At 42.3% G+C, this 24,942-nt stretch overlaps 1 protein-coding gene across 18 annotated transcripts in view; it reads right to left on the reverse strand.

The window, feature by feature from the left end:
- DNM2 (dynamin 2) overlaps positions 1-24,942 on the reverse strand; it is a 218,497-nt gene that overhangs the window by 56,096 nt on the left and 137,459 nt on the right. For 7 of the 18 annotated variants that reach the window (XM_034437867.3, XM_034437864.3, XM_087888463.1 and 4 more), the window contains 3 exons: positions 21,198-21,284; positions 17,949-18,019; positions 1,497-1,548 (listed from right to left, as the gene is read on the reverse strand). In XM_034437867.3, the coding sequence (XP_034293758.1) occupies positions 1,497-1,548; positions 17,949-18,019; positions 21,198-21,284 (210 nt within the window). Of the gene's footprint in view, positions 1-787; positions 800-1,496; positions 1,549-17,948; positions 18,020-21,197; positions 21,285-22,041; positions 22,181-24,942 lie in introns of all 18 variants that reach the window. The other 11 variants (XM_034437862.3, XM_034437860.3, XM_087888462.1 and 8 more) reach the window with 3 other exon arrangements.

Below are 24,942 nucleotides of genomic sequence, written 5' to 3' on the forward strand. Positions count from 1 at the left end.
ATTATATTCTAATTATGCATAACAACACGGATTCCAAGATATTTTCAAGAAGGTAAATGTAACTAGGGATATCATAAATTCCATCTAACAAAGTTAGTAACACTGCAAGTACCAGTCAAAATTCACCAGCACACTTAGCTTCCACCCTGAACTATTTTTTCACTTTTTGTTCCCATTCTTAAATTAAAAACTAGGGACACTTAGGAACTGAGACATGAAGCCTTATTTGGTAAAGCATGAGTGAGATGGATAGCATATGTGTTGACATTCCATCATACCAACAGCACTCACCAGAAGAAGATAAAAATCTAAAACATGCAGAAAGAGGGATTTTCCCATAAGCACCGTTTCCTATTCTATTTTCAATGGAAAGGGGTTGGGTGGGGTGGGTTTAGAACAGAACGGAACGGAACAGAACAGAACAGAACAGAGCAGAACAGAACAACAGAGTTGGAAGGGACCTTGGAGGTCTTCAATCCCCTGCTCAGGAAGGAAACCCTTTCAGACAAAACTTGTATGCCCTACAGAGAAAGTCTATGAAAAGCCACATTCATGGCCACATTGATAACCACACAAATTTAGTACTAGGAGCTAGGCTTAAAGCTATACTGTAGTTCCCATGTCTGGATCTCCTGGAACACTTTTTGGAGACACTTGCTTTTCTGTACAATTAAGTGCACAATGTTTGTGGCATCAAGATAGCCTATTTTGGGATTTTTGTTATGAAAGAAAATCACCATCACCAAGTTTTAAGTATCAGTCACTAGCATATTATACAAGTACTTACCAGTATCTCACCCTTTAGAGGTTGGCAAAATTAGTTGTGCAGGCAAAATAAGAAAAAGCAGAATGAGGGGACAAAACAGTAAAAAAATAAAATAAAATTGAGTAGAGGGGGAAAGGGGAAGCAGAAGCATAAAAATGGTAGGAAAAGAAAGGTAAAGTAGAAAAAAAACAGTAAAAGAAAAAAAGTTACATGCTATTAATTATAACTGTACAGTGTTAATGTTTCATTACACTCTTTCCAAACAAGAATCAATATATGTTGGTACTAAATATTGTATATTTACTAACTGTCATGCAACATTAAATTGCCAGTCTTGTGCCTCAAGACTGACAAATTCTCAAAGGAATGTTATGGTTGCATTATTTATTTTCTCTATTTTTTTTCTGTATAATTAGCATTGTTTTCTGATTATTTTTCAAAGAAACTGGAAATGCACTTTGCAGAAACAGCTTCAGTCTAAATCAGCACATACAGCAAAAAACTTCCTAGAGGTACTGTACATTTTGTAATTGGATCTGCTTCCATGTCATTTTCTATTTGCAGATGATATAAGAAGAGAGTATTACTTCCTGCATTATGCAGTGCTATGCTCACAAGCCTATTCAATTTTCTGCAAAATCATATATTAATGTGCCCAACAGACAGCACTATGTGTGTAGTCACAATTTGCTGAAAGAGAAATGGATCAGTATCTGACATGAATCAGTACCTGATTTGGAATTGCTCTTTTCTTATTTGCCTGGGTGCTCCTTTGTTGTGCACTGAAAGAAAAGGAACAAAGAGAAAGAAATGTTTTTTTTTAAATAAACGTGTATATTGCATATCATTCCCCACCCAACAAAGCTAGCTTATATGTTAGCAATGCTCTAAGAGAGCTAGCAAGACAGTTATGCTCCAAGTCAACAAGAACAGTTCCTGCTCAAGTCAAGGGAAGTTAACAAACATGCAAGAAAGTAAGTTCCAGTGCTTGAAGAAAAATGTCACCAATAATTAAGCTAATATCAACCACACAATAGATTTGTCAGTACTAGAATACTATCAAGTCAGAAGAGTTGTGAAACATTCCATTTCAAGTCTAAATTAGGGAAAGGGAAAAGAGAAAAAAACTAAACTGAAGCCTGTAATTGCTTGCTTGCTGAAGAAGCAGGTGAAAAAAATGGCTTTAGGAAAGAAGAAAGAGATGCTTAGCCTAGTTCCAAGCTGAATCTTATTGGAGCCCTTTGCAGTGGATAAACAGAAAATCAATGTTTGGATGACAAAGAAGTAAGAAGTACAGCAAAATAAGTACACTGGATTGATGATTTTAGGGGTCTTTTAAAACTTTTTTTTGGTTTAATATTATTTTGTACTTATTACATTCTGCATTACAAAAAGTATTGCCTTAAGTATTGCCAATGTTAAAAAGCAATAACTTGAGGCACATTTTAAAATGTTTTTAGTTGGTAATCCAGCTGTTTCTTTAATTAAGTATACTCTCAGTCTTAATTCTAACAATTTATGCAGCAATAACATTTTTAAATTGGACTACTCTATTGTGCCCTACATGGAGCTGACCTTGAACAGTATCCAGAAGCTTCAGTTGGTACAAAATGCAGCAGCAGAAGGCAATTATGGGTGCTCCAACTTGCACACATACCTTGCTGTGCAAGTTGCATTAGTTTCCAGTTCGCTTCCAGGTCCAAATCAAATATTGATTGTAACCTTTAAAGCCCTATATTGCACAGGACTAGGACATTTGATGCATCTATATATCCCATGAGGTCTACCATGAGAGGCATGTTGTGGGTTCTGGCAGCTAGGCAATGTTGTTCAGCAGGACCTAGGAAGAAAGCCTTTTCTGCAGCCCGATTCTGGCCCCAATTATGTTGGTCTTCTGGAAGGCCTTTAAAATATGGCTTTGTCAACTAGCTTGGGGTAGTTGCATGGTAGTTTCAACCTGTTAGATGGCTATATGACAGTTAATGAAGTTCATTCTTATGTTGTACTGTCATTTTATTAGTTTTTATTTTAAATTGGCTATTTTAATGGTTTTTACCTGATTATTACTAAGTACACTGCCCAGAGTCACTATGTTGGAAGTTATACAAATGTGATGCATGCATGGATGGATGGATGTGAACCTCCTGCACAGTGGTGGAACTGCTATGGAAAAGTTGCATCAGCTTCTTCTCACCGGATGACATGGTGGTGCAGTGCTTAGAATGCAGTATTGTGATTGCTATCTCACTGGAGGCATTCACCCTATCTGGCTTGGTGAGATGGGCAGATATTGTCTGAGATAGGTGATCTTGCAAGTGCCCTGGTCCTGTCCTGTTCCTAGACACCAAAGTGATGGGAAGCTGGTTCATCTCCATCCGGATCCTCACAGCCTCTGGGCACTGGGTGATCAGTGGGTGCCTGCCTGTTTGACCTAGCCAGATAGGGTGGATGGCACTAGGTATTCCTTTCAATGGTGTCATCCGGTGATATCAAGCTGTCACACCTTTTCCAGAGCAGTCCTGTCACTATGAAAGAGGTTCTATCATGTAATTCAGCAGCCTCCGCCCTCACCCCATTATTTAAAGATCTATGTCCTGTTCAGAGGTGCTTGTGGTTTGATGAAATTATTAAAAGAAAGCATGTTTTTCTAGATGTGAAGTGTGGGAAGTTGGGAAAATGCTAGGGGAGGGGCCAGCTGATTGGTAACAGAGCATGGCATGTCCTCAGCATGTGAGAAGTTGAAGGGGTGACTGCAAGCAAAGGCTGCATCCTATGGCTCTTCTCCAAAGAGCGGCAAAGTTTTTTGGCCAAGCAGGACAATGACTTCAAGGTCAGTAAAAGTGGTGTGTTGCTGGTGTGTGGTTGATGTTCCTTGTTCTGGATACCCAAGGCAAAAGGGGAGTAGGGAGGTGCAGCTGCAGAAGGCAATGTTATGTGCTTGGGGAGCAGCAAAGTGTATGTGGTGAGGGGGCAGGGTGTTTGCTAAGGATAGAGTGTTTTGTTTATGTGGTGGGAGGAAGGTTAGGTGTGCGTGGGAAATTGGTTATGGAGTGTTGTTTTTGCAGGTGCATGTTGTATCTGGATGGAGAGCGATCTGAGCTCCAGTCTGGCCATCAGCTCAGCAGCATCCTGCTCACCCACCCTGGCAGTGAGGTGGTGGGCATGGTGAGGTTGGGTGGTGTGTAGCACCCTCCCTTTTGGGGGGTGGCAATGCACTGTGCAACCACTGGAAAGGTGCACTTTGTGGGGAAGAGCGGCCCAATTGCCCTAGCAGCCCAGCACCCTCCTTTGTGGGGGGGTGGCAGGGTACTGGGTGGGAAGGCATGCCACGTCTACTACCTCCCAGTGCACAGCCTTTTGAAAAAGCGGGCACTCAAGGCTGCTGCATATCTCACCTGGTGCCTTCTCAGTGCATCAAGTCCAATGGGAAGGCAGAGCATATGGATTGGCTGCCAGGATGCGTGGCTATTTGTGGTAAATTGTCCAGAGCAATTTGTCCCATAGTGAATTGCCAGGGTGAGGTAGCATGGAAGGAATGGTGGGGGAACAACCCCGTTGAGTCAGCTGGCATGGGGGAGGCCAGAATGAAGTGGGAGGGGCCAGGCAGCTGTGGCCATTGTCCCATTCTGACATTAATCTGTATATATCACCAGACGTTTTCAAACTCTTGAGATATTAGAAAACTGACTAATTGGATAGAACTGGGAACCAAGCCCAGAACCAGCTTTAGCACTGCTCCCACTTAGCCTGCATGCCTTATCTGACTTTTAAAAATGAAATGTGATTACCCTCATCTCTTTTGGGGGAGTCCTGATTCACAATGTGAGAATCCCTGCCTTACCCTAAACTCTCCAAAAGAACAGTAGCACCCCTATATTAAGGTTTCAAACACCAAATAAATCAACAAAACACTTTTTCAAATAACATGCTGAATTATTTTGTCCACATAGTTGCAGATAAATTCAAGGCCCATGCATTCTTAACTGGCTGCTCTGAAATAAATGGAGATCTTCAATTCTCAGCCTATTGCATGAATGCATAATTTCCAGGGAAGATGAACGGTCACAAATAATTGTGTTCTATTTAATAAACCATGCCTAAAAAACCCACAGATCAGCATTATATATAATCCAAGCCACTAAATTTTGATATTCCACAGAACTTTAAATTAGGAAGACAATTTACAATACTAATTCTAAATTGTAATCGCCAACTTTCAGAGGTAGAAATAGCAACTTAGGTACCATTTTCTTGGGTGAATGTCATTTCAAATTACTAAGTGCCCTATTTACAAGCTGTATAATACAGGTAGTCCTCAACTTACAACCACAATTGAGCCAAAAATTTCTGTTGTTAAGTGAGACATTTGTTAGGTGAGCTTTGCCCCATGTTACCTTTCTTGCGACAATTGTTCAGTGAATCACTGCAATTCTATAATTAGTAACACAGTTGTTAAGTGAATCTGACTTCCCCATTAACTTTGCTGGTCAGAAAGTTACAAAAGATAATCACATGACCTGGGACACTGCAACTGTCATTAAGTATGAGTCAGTTGCCAAGCATCTGAATTTTGATCATGTGAATTTGGGGATTCTACAATGGTCATAAGTGTGAAAAATGATGTCACTTTTTTCAGTGCTGTTGTAACTGCGAATGGTCACTAAATGAACTGTTGTAAGTTGAGAACTATCTGTACTTCAGACAGCAGAAGCATTTCCCTCTTCTATGCTGCATAGAGTTTTAACCACAGCCTTCAACTAGTAATCATCAATGTGAGTCACACAATCGCTTTGTATAAGCAAGCTCAATTTGCATTTAAATTTGAACCTGGTTTTTTGTTTATAATACCAGGAGTCTCAATAAATTTATCTCTCAATAAATGAGAGATAAAAAGTAAATAAAATATTGAGAGAACCAGAGAATCAAGCAGCCATTAAGAAACAAAAGGTTTTGCTTCCTTTCTGTTAGAGTAGTTTGAAGGCATCATTTATATGGGTGGCAACAGTAAAGCTTAATAACTCAAAATTCGGGAAATGAAAGCTAGTTCTGTGTCCCTCTCAGCTTTGGCAAAAGAAAAGTTCTCTCATCTGTATTGAAATATAAAAATGCAAGCAACAGAAGGAATTGCTCCAACTCATCAGAAGAAATCCATGATTATTTTTTTCTTTTCTAATCTGCAGCACAAACAAGTCCTTCAAAGAAATGATCTGACATGATGTGCATGACAGATACCGTAAGTAGCAGTGTTTGCTTTTCGAGTGAAGATTTGTAAAAAGTAATTTCTACTGTTCAATTCCATACTTCATTCCAGTGCAGTCCAAATGCAAGATACTTCTAGCAAGTGTTCCAAAAGATTAGACAATTTGGATTCTTGTCATAATAGAGAAAAACTCTCACAGGCAGATACGCACCCAGTCACCATGTGCTGTTCAGTGTAACAGCTGGGGAATTTTGGACAGTTTCAAAGGCATCCAGAAATAAAAGTGAGACAATTCAAAGAAAAACCAAGATAAATTAAAGGGAAAAAAAGAACTCTGTATTAAGAGGGAAAGAAGAAATATATGCATTTACATCCTGTAAAGAAAGTCACTCTCAGTCCATTTGATACATTGATGGCAAATATTTTATTTGCAGTTCGCATAAGCCACATTATAAAAGTCCTTAGGATCATATCATAATATAAAAAACAAACAAACAAAGGGATTCAGGTTTTTCTTTTATGGTAATCATTGATTTAAAAAGTAGCAAGCTTTTGTCTTTATTAAGAAAACTTTCAGATTCTTGTACCAAAAGATTGGTATTTTAATACAAAGGAAAAAAATACATTAACATATTTTACAAGTTTGCAAAAAAAAAGTGAAAGTAAATTTTGTTAAAGAATCTAAACTTGCTATAGGTACATCAATAAGGCATTTGACATAGTAAACCACAGCTTCTTGGTAAGAGAGAAAAATGTGGGAGAGACAGCATCCCATCAGATAGATTCGTGAATGGATGACAAATCACATTCAATGTGTAGTCCTCAATGAAACTACATCTACATGGAGGGAAGCATGCAAAGGGTTCTGTCTTAGGCCTAGGATTCCCCAACATCTTCATAAATTATTTAGATGAGGGGATAGAAGGGGAATTTATTGTATTTGCAGACAACACCAAGCTGGCAGGAATAACTAACACTTTAGTAGATAGACTCAGAACAATCTTGACAGACTTGAACACTGGGCCCTATCCAACAAAATGCAATTCAATGGTAAGAAATGTACATTGAGGCAAGAAAAAAGCAAATGCACAGGTATAGAATAGGTGGCACAACAGCAGTAACTGTGAGAGGGATCTAAAAGTCCTGGTGGACAATCACTTAAATGAGTCAGCAGTGTGTTGCAGCTGCCAAAAAAAGTCAATGCAGTCCTAGGCTAGCATCACTTTATACTGCCTTAGTCAGATCACACTTGGAATACTTTGTCCAGTTTTAGTCACCATGATACAAAAAAGATGCTTAGACTCTAGAAAGACTGCAAAACAACAAAGATTATTAGGGGACTGGAGCTAAAGCATATGAAGAATGGTTGCAGGAATTGGGTATGTCTACCTTAATGAAAAGAAAGAACGGGGTAACATGATAGCTGTCAGGTTTCGATATCGTCTCAAATAAAATAAATTGCATTTCCAAACAGATAGTCTTTGAAGAAATCTTTCATTTTATTAAGCACGACAATCTGCCCCCGATCGTGGCGTAGCCAACTCTGACTTCCTGACCCCAAACCCTCCCTTTCCGTTCCCCAAATATCTGCGTCTCATTGGCCTTCTTCCAATCACTCTCCCCATATCTACTACCTAAGCTCCCAGGAATGTCCCCCTCCCTCTCATCTCCTAGGGGATATTATTTTCAAGGAAAATAAATAGGTGAAATGTCAAGCGTCCTCTTGCCAGCTGCCCCCTCTTCTCCTTCTTATGTCAGCACTAGAGTAAATGCAGGTTGAAGTGCTGACAATAGCAGTGTTCCAATTGAGCAGCAGCCACAAAGAAGAGGGGATTGACTTATTCTCTAGGACACCAAAAGGCAGGACAAGAAATAATGGGTAAAAGCTTGTCAAAGAAAGATACAACCTAAACTAAGGAGAAATTTCCCGACGGCAAGAACAATCAATCAATAGAATAGCTTGCCTCCAGAACTTGTGGGTGCTCCATCACTGGAAGCTTTTAAGAAGAGACTGGACAGCCACTTGTATGAACTGGCATAGAATTTCCTGCTTGAGCAGGGAGCTGAACTACAAGACCTCTGAGATTCCTTCCAATTCTGTCATTCTGTTATATAACAGCACATGAAAGAATAAGTTACAGCATCAGTACAGCCTTTTGCAACTTGCACTACAGCAGCCATTTTGATTGCAGAGGTTATGGGAGTATGTATACAATGCAAGCAAGTTGCTGAGGAATTAAGGCTATAGTGACTAAGTTGAAGGAAAAGGGAAAAATTGACAAAGTTATGTAGAACAGATGTTCACAGAAATAAGAAAATTGCCAACCTTACACTGTTGGACAAGCCTTGGTTAGTTAAATAATAATAGACTGAATAGAGAATCAGAAGTATGCACAAAGATGAAAAATAATTTCAATGTGTACTCTAAATACGTTGTTTCATTCAAAAAACTTCATTAGAACATTCTGAGTAAATTATGTTCCAACTGAACAAAGCTCAAACTATTTCAAGAGAATCTTACTTCATGTGGGCTGCAACAGCTAAATGTTATTTATTTTATTATTTATTTTATTATTTAAATTTTTATACCGCCCCCTCTCCCGAAGGACTCGGGGCGGTGAACAGCCAAAATTAAAAACACACAATACAAATATTAAAATACTTTAAAACGAAATTAAATTTATCTTTGGCTTCCCCAATTTAAAACCCCTTACCTATAAAATTCCCCAATTAAAAGATTTTTAACCCAGCCCAGCTTGCTGAAATAAAAAAGTCTTCAGGGCCCGGGGGAAGGTCCGGAGGTCCAGGATCAGTCGTATCCCTGGGAGTAGCTCATTCCAGAGGGTGGGTGCCCCCACAGAGAAGGCTCTTCCCCGGGGGGGTCGCCAGCCGACATTGCCTGACAGACGGCACCCTGAGGAGGCCCTTTCTGTGGGAGCGTATTGGCCGGTGGGAGGTTATCGGAGGCAGAAGGTGGTCTCGTAAATAACTGGGCCCTAAGCCATGGAGCGCTTTGAAGATGAGGACCAATACCTTGAAGCGCACCCGGAAGACCACTGGAAGCCAATGCAGCTCGTGCAGGAGAGGTGTCACATGGGAGCGCCATGTCACCCCCATAAGTACCCACGCGGCCGCATTCTGCACCAGTTGGAGCCTTCGAGTGCTCCTCAAGGGGAGCCCCATGTAGAGAGCGTTGCAGTAGTCCAGGCGGGAAGTGACGAGGGCATGAGTGACCGTGCATAAGGAGTCCCGATCCAGAAAGGGGCGCAACTGGCGTATCAGGCGAACCTGATAAAAAGCTCCCCTGGCCACGGCCGTCATATGTTCTTCTAAAGACAGCCGTGTATCCAGGAGGACACCCAAGTTACGCGCCCTCTCCGTGGGGGCCAATGTCTCGCTCCCAATAGTCAGCGATGGCACCAGCTGACTATATCGGGACGCCAGCAGCCACAGCCACTCAGTCTTGGAGGGGTTGAGTCAGAGCCTGTTCCTCCCCATCCAGACCCGCACGGCCTCCAGGCACCGGGACATCACTTCAAGGGCATCGTTGGGGTGGTCCGGGGTGGAGATGTACAGCTGGGTATCATCAGCGTACAGATGGCACTGCACCCAAAACCACGGATGATCTCGCCCAGCGGCTTCACATAAGTGTTGAACAGGAGAGGCAAGAGGACTGACCCTTGTGGAACCCCACAAATCAGGTGCCTTGAGGTCGACCTCTGCCCTCCAGCCAACACGGACTGCGACCAGTCGAAGAGATAGGAGGAGAACCACCGTAAGACAGTGCCTCCCGCTCCCAATCCTTCCAACCGGCGCAGCATGATACCATGGTCAATGGTATCAAAAGCCGCTGAGAGGTCTAATAGGACCAGAACAGAGGAGCAACCTCTGTCCCGAGCCCTCCAGAGATCATCTACCAACGCGACCAATGCCATTTCGGTGCTGTACCCGGGCCTGAAGCCGGACTGGAACGGATCTAGATACAGATTCATCCAGGTACTGCGGGAGCTGTCGCGCAACCACTCTCTCAGGGCCTCACCACCACCTCTGTCAAGGCGGGAGGCAAGAAACCCTCACTCAAGGAAGCGTTTATAATCCTCTGGAGCCAGCCTCGTGTAACTTCCCGGGTAGCCAGCACCAACCAGGAGGGACAGGGGTCCAATAAACATGTGGTTGTGTTCAACCTCTCCAGCATCCTGTCCACGTCCTCAGGGGTCACAGGGTCAAACTCATCCCAGGTAACAGTCTCAAGACACACCTCAGACAACCCACCTGTACCCACCCAGTCAGAATCCAAGCCTTCCCGAATTTGAGCGACTTTATCATGCAGATAATGCACAAAATCCTCAGCACAACCTTGCAAGGGGTCTTCCCGCGCTCCCAGATGGAGAAGGGAGTGGGTCACCCTAAACAAGGCAGCTGGGCGGTTATCTGCCGACGCAATAAGAACGGAAAAGTAATTACACTTCGCCGCCTTTATCGCCACTAAGTAGGTCTTGATGTAAGACCTCAATAGTGTACGGTCAGATTCGGAGCCACTGGCCCTCCAACTACTCTCTAGGTGTCTTTTCCGGCGCTTCATCCCCCTCAGCTCCTCGGAGGACCAAGGAGCTGGGCAGATTCGGCGCCAGGTCAGAGGCCGCAAAAGCACGACCCGATCTAAAGCACCAGCGGCCGCCCTATCCCAGGCGGCCACCAGGTCTTCCGTCGAGTCGCGAGCCAGAGTCTCAGGAAATGGCCCAAGCTCCATTCGGAACCTATCAGGATCCATCAGGCACCTGGGGCGGAACCACCTGGTCAGTTCTGCCTCCCTGCGGTGGGGTGTAGCAGTCAGAAAGTCAAGTCTAAGGAGGGAATGGTCTGACCATGACAAGGGTTCAATGGCTATATCCCCTGTATCTAGGCCATTCAACCACTGACCAGAGACAAAAACCAAGTCCAGCGTGTTTCCTCCTATGTGAGTGGGGCCCTGAATTAACTGGGTCAGATCCATGGCCGTCATGGAAGCCATGAACTCCCGAGCCACCTCAGACGCTTCACCGATGGACGGCAGGTTGAAATCCCCCATGATTAAAAGCCTGGGGGTATCAACCGCCATCCCGGCTATAACGTTGAGGAGCTCAGGCAGGGCCGCTGCCACACAGCAAGGAGCCAGGTACGCAACCAGCAGGCCCATCTGCCTCCCATGGCCCCACTTCACAAGGAGAGACTCACAGCCGGCTATCTGAGGTACAGTGGCCTCCCTAGGATCAAGACCTTCTTTTACAATAATTGCCACCACCACCACCCCTACCCTGGGCCCTCGGCTGATGAAATGCGCGGAAACCCGGTGGGCACATTTCTACGAGGGGGACCCCCCCTCCTGGCCCAACCAGGTCTCTGTAATACCCGCCAGGTCCGCTCCCCCCACCTGAATCAACTCACAAATGAGGGGGGCTTTATTAATCACGGACCTGGCGTTGCACAACATCAGCCTAAGACCCAGGCTCTGAGGCTCTGGACAACCCAGGAAACGAGAAGAACATTGGGAGCCGGAGCACGTTACCGCTTGGAGACAGCGGGTACGTGCCCCCACAACATGATATGGCCCCCTGCTCCCACCATACCTGCCCCTCCCACCCACAGTACTGATGACATCGCCCTCTTCCCTCCCAACACCCACCCCCTCAGATCCCCGCTCCACACCTCCCCTAACGCGGCCCTGTGCCGGGCCTGCCCCCCCCCAAACAAATCACCCTCCCTATCCTTTGCCAAACAACCCTCCCCCCTCCCAAAACCCCTTAAAAATTGGCAAATGACAATTTTAAAAAAACCCTCAACCCCCTCTTCGCCGCATGCCATTACCATGGAATGTAAGGAACTGAAGCAAAAGGCTTCATTATAAGGTTTAATTATAAGAAAAGTTTTAAAAATTCTCACAGCAAACAATGGCAATAACAGTAAGATTAACACTATGTAAATATGGTATAGCATAATTAAACACTGTACTCTAGCAACAGTTTGATCCAGCTGGTCTGAGCATATGTATACAGTATGCTCAGAAGCTATAGCCACTAGAGTGCCACAAAAAGTCAAGTATTATACTTTCCTTTTGCAATCTGTCTGCAGAAAGAAACACAACATTGAGCCCAGTAAAGAAGCAACAAACTTAAAAAAAAATTAAAAAGGAGACTATCAAACTTGATAACGTATTTAAGGGAAGAGAAAAGCGAATCCAAATATGGTGAATCAAATGTAATTTCCAGTGATTCCATCAAGGAAATACATGGATAAACAAACATTCAGAATAACTAATATAAACAAATCCCATAAATCTAGCTACAAAGCTGGTGGTATACTTCTTGAGTAACCATGATTTAGGAAAGTAGGAGAAATAAGAGACACTAATCATAGAATAATAGAGTTGGAAGAGACCTTGGTGGTCTTCTAATCCAACCTGCTGCTTGAACCTAATCCTAACCATTCCAGACAAATGGTTGTCCAATCTCTTCTTGAAATCATCCAGTGATGAAGCACACACAACCTCTGGAGGCAAGCCATTCCAGTAACTATTTGTTGTCACTATCAGGAAATTTCTCCTTAATTCTAGATTGGATCTCTCTTTAATAACCTTTGCATCCATTACTTCTTGTCCTGCCCTCAGATGCTTTGGAGAATAAGTCTACCCCACGTTCTCTGTGACAGCCCCTCAAATATTGGAAGACTGCTATCATGTTGCTCCTATTCCTTCTCTTCATTACGGTAGACATACCCTGTTCCTGCAATCGTTCATTGTATGCTTTAGCCTCCAGATCCCTAATCATCATTGTTGCTCTTCCCTGTACTCTTTCTAGTGTCTCAACATCTTTTTTGTATCGTGATGACGAGAAATGGACTCAGTATTTCAAGTGTGGTCTTACCAGTGCAGTATAAACGGTACTCTCACTTTAATTTTTCTGAACACATTACAGGTAGTCCTCATACATTGAAATACATTGAGGAAATACAACAGCCTAATATTTATGTTGCTAAGTGAGATAATTCTTGTGAGTTTTGCCACATTTTATGACATTTCTTGTCACAGTTGTTAAGTGAATCACTACAATTGTTAAGTTAAAAGCATGGTTAAGTGTATCTAATTTCTCCATTGGCTTTGCTTGTCAGAAGGTTGCAAAATATGATCACGTGATTCCAGAACACTGCAATTGTCATAAATATGAACCAATTGCCAAGCATTTGAATTTTGATCACGTGACTATAAGGATGTTGTAATAGTTGTAAGTGTGAAAAATGGTTCTAAGTCACTTATTTCACTGCTGTTGTAACTTCAAATGGTCACTAAATGAATGATTGTAAATCTGGGACTATCTGTAATATCAGTGCCCCCCCTCGGGATATTTTTTCTCAAAGCTTGATCATCAGAAATGATAAGTCATTTTTTAAAAAAACCACAAGTTTTAATCAGAACCAGATTTATAGAATTAGAATCTTTTTCAAGTTGTAAGGTATACTTAGTTCTCGTTTAGTGACTGCTTCATATAGCAACTATTTGCAGTTAGGAAAGTTATGAAATAGTAATTTTGCAACCAATTCTCACATTTATGACCTTCAGAGGTCTGTAAAACAAAAGAAAAATAAGACCATAAACACAGTCGGTTTCATTTAGCAGTTCCACTTAGCTGACAATCAAGTTGTCAGTCCCAATTGTAATTGCTAAATAAGGACTAGCTGTATTATTAGATTATTGTAAACTAACTCACTTTAAAGCCAGCAATACTTTAAACCAGGCATCCTCAAACTACGGCCCGCGGGACAGATCCGGCCTGCCAAAGCCATTAATCCGGCCTGTGCGGGACCATGAGGCTGCCCCGCCCACATCACCACACCCACCTGCCGGCCCCCACCCTTCGGCCACGGGAAGGGCTTAGATTTGCGAGGGCCGGCAGAGTACTTCTGGGGGGCGGGGGCAGGGGAGGCCAAAAAAGGGGCAGGCGGAGGCCCCAGAAAGTATCCACGTGCCCTGTTTTTGGTTGTCAGAGTGCTTCTGGAGGGCGCTGGGGAAGCCAAAAACAGGCCACGCCTTTTGCCAGCAGAGGAAAGAACTCTTTCCTCGGCTGGCAAAAAAGGGACTTCGGTCCACCATTGCTCCTCTGGGGGGGGGGGAACCGAAGGGTCCCAACAGACAACACTGCGTGATGCTTTGTGGAGGCAGCTTTGCTCAAACGGGGATGGGGGGTGGGGGGCTGGGTTTCAGCTGTCGCAACCGTCTCCTGACTGTTTCTTCACAGATCAAGGGGGGGATCTTTGCTTGCTCGAAAGATCAATTTTCTCTGGCAACGGTAAGGCAATTTGAGTTTGGGAGAGACTTGGGACTTGGAATGAGAATCTATCAGGAATCAGGTGAACCTCCCTTCTTTCTGTGGATCTGCGCAACGTGGGATTCTTTGAACACCCCCACCCCCATTTCCGCTTCTCTCCTCGCACTGCTTCACAGCTCTGGTGGAAGGGTTGGCAGTTCCCCAGATAGGGCTGCCCAGAGGGTGACGAACCTGGAGCAGAAGTAGAAGAAAAAAGGCTGCGCCACGCAGAGAAAATGTCAGCACGAAGACACCGTTCTGTTCTGGGGCTTCCGGGTTTTTTGTGCTTCCTGATCTCCCACGTGGAACAGATAGAAACAGGGGTTCCCTGTACCTTTATGACCAATGGACTCCAACTCTCAGAATTCTCAGGGCTATGAAAGACTTAGAGCTGAAGCACAACCCCGGGGGGGGGGGGGGATGATATAACAAGAAACATTTCGTCAGAATGTTCAAATGTACAATAATCCACTTGTAACAGCTGAATTTCTTCGCTCTTTTTGGGGGGGGGCTGTTTTGTCCTGCTGCCCCCTCAAATCTCTCATTATGACTATAGGAGCCATTGGGGTAGCACTACCAGTGGACACAAATTCAAATATCCCCCCCTCCCTATTAAGGCGAACGTTCTTTTGCATAGTCCTCCCCACCCCCACCCCCTACTGATAAAGAGCGGGACTTGTTGGCCTTTGTTCTAATGATCGGGGGAGGATGCTAGGATGAGGCTTCAGGAGGTCCGGGAGGGTGGATTCCAAGGAGGATGGAAGAAGTTGGGGCATGCACATCCCCCTCCCCTCCCCTCCATTAGATAAAATGTACTTTCACTCATAAACTCATCCTTCATTCCAGAGTTATCCAAATCGGAGATGTGGAGTTAGTTAAATGGGGGTGGGGTGGGGGGTGTTCAAAGAATCCCACATTGCGCAGATCCACAGAAAGGAGGGAGGTTCACCTGATTCCTGATTGATTCTCATTCCAAACCCGAAATCTCTCCCAAACTCAAATTGCCTTACCGTTGCTAGAGAAAATTGACCTTCCGAACAAGCAGAGATTCCGCCCTTGATCCATGAAGAAACAGTCAGGAAATGTTTGTGACAGCTGAACCCCTCTTCCCCCCCAGTTTGAGCAAAGCTGCCACCATGAAGCATCGTGCGCTGTCAGCAATGGGGCATTACTCGTGCTGGGACAACCAGGGGTGAGCGCAGCCCCACTGCCCATGGTGGCTCCTTCCACAGGTGGATTTTTTTGTTTTTGACGGACCGGATCTCCCCCCCCCCCCCCCGTTTAAATCTACTGTATTTCCTTTGTGGAATTTAGCTGCCACACATAGATATCAGTCCTGGCGTTGGTCAGTGAGGCAGCCTGCCCCTGAAGGAGGACAGCTGTCTCTACCCCTGGGGAGGGAGGGAGGAAGGGCATGGAATGGAATAGAAAAAGGAGAGAATGAAATGGGAATAGGATGGGATGGGATGGAATAATAGCAATAGCAATAGGATGAAGTGGGAATGGGAATGGGATGGGATGGAATGGAAATGGAAAGAAATGGAATTGAATTTAATGAGGTATCCCAATGCACTGCCAGGATTGAAGGGATCCTGCAGAAGATGCCCCAGGAGAGAGAGAGAGAGAGAGATAGGTGGAAAGAGAGAGATATGGAAAGAGAGAGAGAGACACACACACACAGATAGATAGGTAGATATAGAGATGAGAGATGAGAGAGAGAGAGGCTTGTTGATTGAAAGCTCTTTGGAGCTGAGAAGAATTGCTGCAAAATTGAGTATTCTGAAGTGGACCACTAAACAACTTAAAAAACCATCTAGTAAAAAGAAAAGCCAACCAAAAGAGCAACATGCAAACAAAAGCAAATAAAATACTCCCAGGAGCAAAACAAATGAAAGTTTCATGTGTGTGTATTGTTTAATGGACTGCTAAATTGGCAAAATGGACTGCTAAATTGGCCACACCCACCTAGCCACGCCCAACCAGTCACATGGCCACCTAGCCACACCCAACCAGTCACAAGACCACCTAGCCATGCCCACCCAGCCGGTCCGGCCCCCCAACAGTCTGAGGGACTGTGAATTGGCCCCCTGTTTAAAAAGTTTGAGGACCCCTGCTTTAAACCATAGAGAGGAAGATGCTTCCCTTTCATATGCACTCAAATATGGCAACTGTTATTCTTGAATTGTAATTTCAAGGCTCACAGTGAACCTTGGAATTACAAATTAAAGAATAATAGTTACTTACTTATTTAATTTAATTTATATGCTGCCTATCTCATTATTCAGAGCAAATAATATTACACTGTTACTTAGTTCAAAAATGTAATCAGAGAAGCAGTAGCAGCAAACAATATAACAACACTGTTCTATTCCCTAGCATCTTACTTCAATATCCATTTCACTGTGATCACCCCTCTGAAGTTGGGGTTTGCTTTGTTTTGCTTCTTGAAAGGATAGCATGGTAATTACATATATATAAACAATTCTTTTTCTTCCATCTCAACATTGTTTAAGTGCTTAACTAAGGATGTTCTTAATGCTGTTCATGCAAATCCTCACAATCTAGTCATTCAAAGCATGGTTACACATTCTAAATTATTATATTTGTGCCTTGCTATTGTTTTCAAAGTTGGATTAAACTTGTATTTTGGTACTTTTGATAATGAGAGGCATATTTTCTTTTGAAATGTTTGGAAAGTGAGGAATGGGAAAGTTCCAGATAATAGAAGCAGGGAAGAGACTGAGCCCCATGTTACTTTCTTGTGGGCTTCTTGTGGACACTTTCTCCACATGTATTTAATATCTACATGAAGCCAATGTGGGAAGTCATCTATAGATACAAGATCGGCATGTCCTTGAGGCACTAATTATGGTGTTTGGAGACCATTATTAGATCTGGATAGAAAAAAAAGGTTCAGATTCAGGCCTTCCAATTCCAAACATATTCCATCTTTGGTTCTAGTTGAGACCCTGTTCCCTCAGTGTTAGTCACACTGAAGTGGATCATAACTTGAAGAAGAAATAGCACATATGGGCTGAAAGGCTTCTTGTGTTTCTTGGTCACTTCTCACTTAGCTACTGCAATGCACTCTACATGGAACTGCCTTTGAAGACCACTTGGAAGCTGGTCCCGAATTCAGCAGCTTAGGTAATTATGGTCATTCCTTGGTTCACCTATGCACTTCTTCAACTCTGAGAACTGTACTGGTTATTAGTGAGATGCAGTGCAAGATGTTGGTTGTTTCATGTCTTTAATGGCTGGGTGTCTTGGGTATGTTTGTGAATGTTCCCAATACCTGCTTAATAAGACAAGGGAAAATAGAATAGCTCCTTGGATAATTTCTCACAAGGAAATTTATCAATAAGGACCATGGAAGTCAGTCTTTTCAATTGCTGCTATTTTGATTTTATTTCTTGCTTTAAACATGTTTGCAAATGATAGGCATTATAAGCCACTCAGAGTCAATTTCAATTGAACTAAGTCTTAACATCAAAGCTTCTTTAAACTTAAAATCAAGTATTCTTAGTTTCTACTTGATCTAACTGAAAAACAGATAGATAGATGGTGTCTCTGGTGTTTAGTGAAAAACAGAGACACTATGTAGTCTACATGTTTTCTAGATCTTTATTAGATAGCAAAAACTCACTTGGCAAATCCAATGAAGTCTTCATGGTTTGTGTTGATATAGGACAGCTCTATGTCAATCAACAGGAGAATCTGCAAAAAGAATGATAAGAGTTTCTCAGTTGTAAACAACATGAATTAAAAACTAATCCATCTAGTCTATTCTACATTTAAGGAAGATCAACTATGGAGATTAACATTTATTTATTTATTTGCATACACACATAAATTTAAAGAACACCCAATTCCAACCAATACTGGACACTTAACAAAATAAAAGCCAGAACAATAAAATAAAGAAACAGACTACATGAATGAAGAAAAACATACTGAATAGATTTACAAGAATACAAATTTTACAGGATTCACCCACCATCCTACTCCAAGTTCTGGGAGAATAGAGAATAGCCAGTTTCTCAGTACCTTCATAACATTAACAGGGTGGGAATCATATGACTCTCTGATAGAATGCTATTCCAGAGGTAGGTACCATGATAGAAAGGGCATGATTCCAAAGCACCAATAAATGATTCCAAAGCACCAATAAATAACATTGTTTTAACTGAAGGGACCTGAAGGGACCACATTGCCAAAACTTACAGGATGTGCATAAAAAATAAGTGATAAATGGTCCCTAAAATAACTAGCCCATATGTCCTAGAGGGCTTTATTAGTATTAAATAGCACCTTGAATTGCACTTGAATTGCAGCCAGCTGGCACTAATACAGTTTATGGAGCCATGAAATCACATGGGCATACAGTGGCATGCCTACTATTGCCCAAGTTGCTACGATCTGGACTAGCTGCTGCTTCTAAGTGGTTTTCAGCGGCAGCTTCATACAAAACACAGTGTAATAGTGCATTCATGAGATAACTAAAGCACAACTGATTAGAGTCTGTGGGGATCTGGACTGGAAGAGCAGTCTTCAGCTCAACCCTAGCAACACAGTGGCTATGGATTTTAAGGCTTCCCTGTTTTTCCACTTTTAATTCTGAATGTAGTTGAATCAGAATAGAGCTTCTAGTCCAGCCCCTTGCTCAAGCAGGAGATCCTATACCAGTGATGGCTAACCTTATCCAGACCGAGTGCCCAAAGTGCGCATGCCCGAACCCCCAAAATGCAATGCGCATGTGCCCCCCGCACATGCCCCCTGCCCCCGCACTTGCGTGCATGCCCCCGCACGCCCCCCACTCCTTGCGTGCACCCCCTGCATGTGCCCTACACCCCGCGCATGCATGGCAGAGACCCAACAACCAGCTGGCTGGCGGGAGGTGCGTGTGTGCGCATGTGCAGCAGAGCTGAACTTGGGAAACGGCTCGCATGCTCACGGAGAGGGCGCTGCATGCCACCTGTGGCATGCGTGCCATAGGTTCGCCATCACAGTCCTATACCATTTCAGACAAGTGATTGTCCTTAATTCCAGGTTGCTTCTCTCCTTGATTAGTTTCCATCCATTGTTTCTTGTCCTGCCCTCTGCTGTTTTGGAAAATAAATTGACCCCCTCCTCTTTGTGACAGCCTCTCAAAAACTGAATACTGCTATAATGTCTCCCCTACTCCTTCTTTTCTCTAGACTAGCTCAACTCAAATCCTGCAACCGTTCTTAATATGTTTTAGTCTCCAGGCCTTTAATCATCTTACTTGCTCTTCTTTGCCTTTTTTCCAAAAGCTCAACATCTTCTTCATACTGGAGTGACCAGAACTGGATGCAGTAGTCCAGATGTGGTCTTACTAAGGCTTTATAAAGTGGTACTAATACATCATGTGACTTTGGTTCTATGCCTCTGTTTATACAACCAAGCATTAGCTTTTTTGGCTGCTGCCGCAGATTGCTGGCTCAGGTTTAAATGATCGTCCACTAAGATTCCAATGTCCCTCTCCCACTCCCTACTGTTTTTGAGCCAGGTTTCACCTAATCTGTACTTGTACCTTTGGTTTTTCCTGTCCAAGTGTAAAACTTTGCTTTCCTCCACATTAAATTTCATTTTGAATAGGGCCCATTGTTCAAGTCTGTCAAGTTCTTTTGAAGACAGCAAAGTCCACATTTTGGACAGAGAGGACCGCTGGTTTGAAAGAGGGGTCAAAGAAGCCATCTATGTCAAAACTGAACACCCCTCTCTTAAAAGAGGGGGAGGAATATAGCATCATCTATCTCCAGTCTACAACACAGTCCTTTAAGCAGTTCCAAGAAGGCTCCACATCCATTTGCACTATTCAGGTGACCCTGAGGTCACAGATAAACCTCCAAGTGGCCTCAATGACTCTTTAAAACAATGGAAATGACCAGCTGTCTGCAAGGAATATAAATTTATTTATTTGTTTGTTTGTTTGTTTCAATTTCTATACCGCCCTTCTCCAAATAGGACTCAGGGCGGTGAACAGCCAAAGTAAAAAACAGGACATACAAAATTTAAAAACAGTTTAAAATAATTAAATATTGTGGCCGCAAATTAAAACAACCCAATTTAATATCAATTTAATCCTTCCATTCCCCAACATCCAGTCAGAGCTGAAGAAGCTTCCTGGATAAAAAGTGAAACGACTTCAAAGAAAAACAAGAAAATCCAGTTGCCTCTTAAAAAAGCACCTTTGGGATACCCTACTAACCTTATACTAGCTTGCTGAAAAAAAATATTTTAAAAAGATCCTAGTCCAAGCTTGCCTTTTTCTCTACTATTGCAATTCCTAAAAAGGATTACAGGAGAAAATGCAGAGAGCTGGTCTAATCCAGCTAATTTTTTAAAACTAATTTTTTAAAAGTTATGGCTTCAAAACCTGGGTATTCAATACTATCTGCACTGCCCTCAAATAGAACTACTATAAATCCTACTCCATAATCCTAGTCCAGTGTTTCACAATTGTTGAGCATGCTGAGGAATTGGTTCACACATCAAAGTTGCTGAGACTGAAATTGCTAATCTAACAGTAATTTCAGCTCACTACAAATATTGAAAAACCAAGGAAATGTTCATTTTGTTTTAAGAACGACCTTTTCAATTCTGATTTTGGCCAGTCCAAAAGGTTATCTAGAACAGTGGTCCCCAACCCCCGGTCCGCGGACCGGTGCCGGGCCGTGGAGTACCTGGCACCGGGCCGCGCAGCGGCCGGGGGACATGAACGCTGCAGTGCAAAGGCTCCTGGGCCGTGCGCAATGGGCCGTGCGCAAAAGCTCCTGGGCCGTGCCCCCACCCCTGCGCGCGCTCAGCAGGCCGCGGCGATAAAAAGGTTGGGGGACCACTGATCTAGAAGATAAGGAAGTTGGCTGTTTACCTGGTCTTTAGTTTTTCCTTCACGTTCTCTGATGTACGTAGTAACAATTCTCTCTGTCTCTTCTCGCAACCTGGGATAGGAACCAAGCTAAGGACAATAAGATAAGACATCAGATGTTTGCAGCTTTAAGCACTATTTACACAGACATACAAGAAAAAAAGAAGATCTGTGTTGGGCTGCTTCCCTGTTTTATCACTGGGGAAGGATTGATTTACCAAATAAAAGAAATTTATTTTTACCAATTTAGAACAGATCTATTTTAATTTATTAATCTATTTTGACATATTTCCCTAATACTCCCCCAATGATTTTCTGGGAAATAGCCCAAGATCCTTCAGGGGTTTAGTAGAAGAAAGGAGCACACAGAAGACTGGCTTCTTAATATCAGAGGGAGCTGATTGTTCTCTTAGAGAGAGTTGTTCATTAAATATTGTATATATTCCAAAGCATCTTTCATGACATATATGTTTAATATAGAGACAATACCTCACAGGAAGTCATGTAAAATGTTCCTTTAGTTCCATTTCAAATCAAATACAACTATATTTGCTATGATCCAAGATACAGCATTACTATAGGACCCAATTGTATAGCTGATCCATGTGCAATAAACTACAGGAAAGGAACTTAATCAAATGAGTAACTGACCCAAATGAGTCAAAAGAACTAAGCTACTGGTAATAATTAACTAAAAGAATGGAACTTCATGTAGTGTCCATTGCTTCTTATTTGAATGCATTCAGGCTTTCATTTAGCTAGATATCATATGAAGCCATACTTCTGAAGTGTTACCAAGAGTTAAGGAGATAGCAGAAAAGTGGAAAAAAGAGTATAGACCCATTACCTTCTCTGAACACTTTTTAATGACCATGGCCAGCTCTGAGACCACCAGATCAACACACTTCAAACTGGGCTCTTTGAGCTTTATAATCTGTTTTTTCACTATTGCTTCAAAAGCCATATCAGGTGTGAAGAGCCCCGTCCTGCACCATGCAGAAAGTATGAACACAAAAGGAGAGATTCCGAAGAACAGAGGAAAAATGACAGAGAGGGAAAAAGAGATTGAAAAGGTTAGTAGTGTGCAAAATGAAAAAGCAGCAGCACTTCCTCAAGAAGATCCTTCTTGAATTGTCAAAATTAGCAGTTCCCTTCCAAGATCTTTCAAAAATTATGCTCCACAGAAGCCTCAGACAGGATTCAAATCCTGCAGCAAATGGACTGTAATCCAACTGGCTCATCCTTGTAAAGTATTCCATGTGACATTAGGTCTTCAGTAAAGGCATGGAAGTCCATCTCTTTCTTGCTATCCTCAAAACTGTTTTAGTATAGTGGCAGGGAAGGAGTTATGGTTGCTTCTCTTTGTGCCTACAGCTAGTCTGTTGGTCTAGAACAGGGGTGTCAAACTCAAGGCCCGGGAGCCAGAGCTGGCCCACGGGGTGTTTAGATCTGGCCCACGGGGCTGCCCTTGAAACAGCAAAGGACCGGCCCACAGTGTCTCTGCCAGCGAAAACGGAGCTCAGGAGGGTCGTGGGCAATCCTCCTGAGCTATATTTTTGCTGGCAGGGGGTTGCAGTAGGCCATCGCAGCTGAAAACAGAGCATGTGAGGGCCTTGGGCAGCCCTCCTGATCTCAGTTTTCGCTGGCAGAGGGTTGCAGGAAGCCATCACAGCCAAAAACAGAGCTCGGGAGCCTGTTTTTGCTGGCAGAGTGCTTGGGCCACACAGGCGCCCCCAACACGAGTGACGTCCAGCTGGCCATGCCCACCTTGGCCACACCCACCCTGACCCCCTGAGGCTAAACACAACCCTGATGTGGCCCTCAATGAAATTGTGTTTGACATCCCTGGTCTAGAGCATAATCAGCCAATATGGCACATGGGTTACAAGCACAAATATAAACATAGAAAAGAACAGAAAAGCTTCTTATGTCAGAAGCATATTTTTAAGTATTTCTTCACTGAAGAGCATCAACTTTTGATCTCAAAAGACTAGATTCAAATTTCCTTTAAGCATTGTGCTCTGCACAGAGTAATAGCACCTCATACTTAAGGTTTGACTTGTGGTTGGCTGCCAATGTCTGAAAGCCTTTTTACCTAGCAGGCATCTAAGGCAAATAGTGGGGTGGGGAGGGGGGGAGAAGGCATTGGAAGAACAGCATTGCCACTTTTAATAAATAGAATTATTGACTTTCCACTTCTGGAATAGATAATTAGCATCATCACTGGAGCATGAAATTGAGTTATTGTTTGTCTGACTGAATCAAAAGACACAAGACTCACATAACTTACTACTTTTCAATATCTACATGTATTCTCCATGTCAATGAAAATATTTGTATTGAATTTTTTTTTCAATAAATTGTATAAGATGAATTTGGATATAATAGTTTTGCAAGAGACACATATAAAAAAGCAACATCAACATTTATTAAAATGTAACAAGTTAGGGAATGTGTTTATATCTTCATCATTGCAGAAGAAAGCGGGAATTGTGATGTATGTAAAGGAGGAAATTCTGGCCAAACAAATGTGTAAAGATGAGGAGGGTAGAATATTAATAGTAGATATAATGTTGAAGGAAAGAAAAACGATCTTGGTTGGAATATATGGGCCAAATGTGGGTCAAAAATTATTTTACAAGAAATTACATAACATGATGTGCATAATTGGTGATTTTAATGCGATTGTAGATAGAGAACTAGATTATAGAAATGATAGATTAATGAAAGGTGTCAGAAGGATATTACCTAATACATTTTTTAAAATGATGGAAGAATTGAGTATAAAGGATAGTGGGACGGAAAGAAATGGGAACAAGAAACAATATACATATTATTCTGGCAGACATCAATCTTGGTCTCGAATTGATATAGCTTGGGCATCAACAGAGTTAAATTTAGAAATTGAGGAAATTAATATTGACATAAACTCGTGGGCAGATCACAATCCTATTAAAATTAAGTGGAAAGGGCAAAAAAAGATGAGGTGGACTCTAAAAAAGCAATTTTGAACCAAAAGGAGTTTAAATTAAAGATGGATGACCAAATGAGCCTGTTTTTTCAAAGTAATAAAAAAGAGGATACGAATAATCAAAATTTGTGGGATACAGCAAAAGCTTTTATGAGAGGAATAGCAATAACATATATGGCTAAGGATAATAAACAAAAAAGGCAACAGCAGAAAAATTTGGAGGAGGATCTCAGTAAAATGGAAAAAGAATTGCAGAAAGAACCAAAAAAATGGGAGTTGAAACGACAAATAGATACAATTAAACATAAATTGAATATTATTGAAAAGGAAATTATGGTGCAACAAATAAAAAGTATTAAACAATTTTTTTTTGAGAATGCAAATAAGCCGGGACACTGGTTGGTTTATAGATTAAAAAAACAAAAGGAAAAAAGTCGGATTAGTAAACTATATAATGATAAGGGAGAATTAATATGTCAAAATGAGGGGAAGAGAAAGGTGGCCTATGAGTTCTTTAAAAATCTGTATGAGGTTAAAGAAAAGATAGAGGAAGGCAAGATATAGCAGTATCTGCAAAAAATAGGACTGCCAAAAATCTCGGTGGAATGTAAAGCTTTATTAAATAATGAGATAACAGCATTTGAGATATCTGAGGCAATTAAAAAACAAAAAAGTAATAAAGCACCAGGTCCTGATGGTTTGCTGTCAGAAATCTATAAAAATCACCAGGAGATACTAAGTCCATTGTTACTAGAGGTATATAATGATGCCAAGATA

Source organism: Pantherophis guttatus, chromosome 2 (assembly GCF_059756535.1).
Source record: "Pantherophis guttatus breed Tessera chromosome 2, ASM5975653v1, whole genome shotgun sequence".
NCBI lineage: Eukaryota > Metazoa > Chordata > Lepidosauria > Squamata > Colubridae > Pantherophis > Pantherophis guttatus.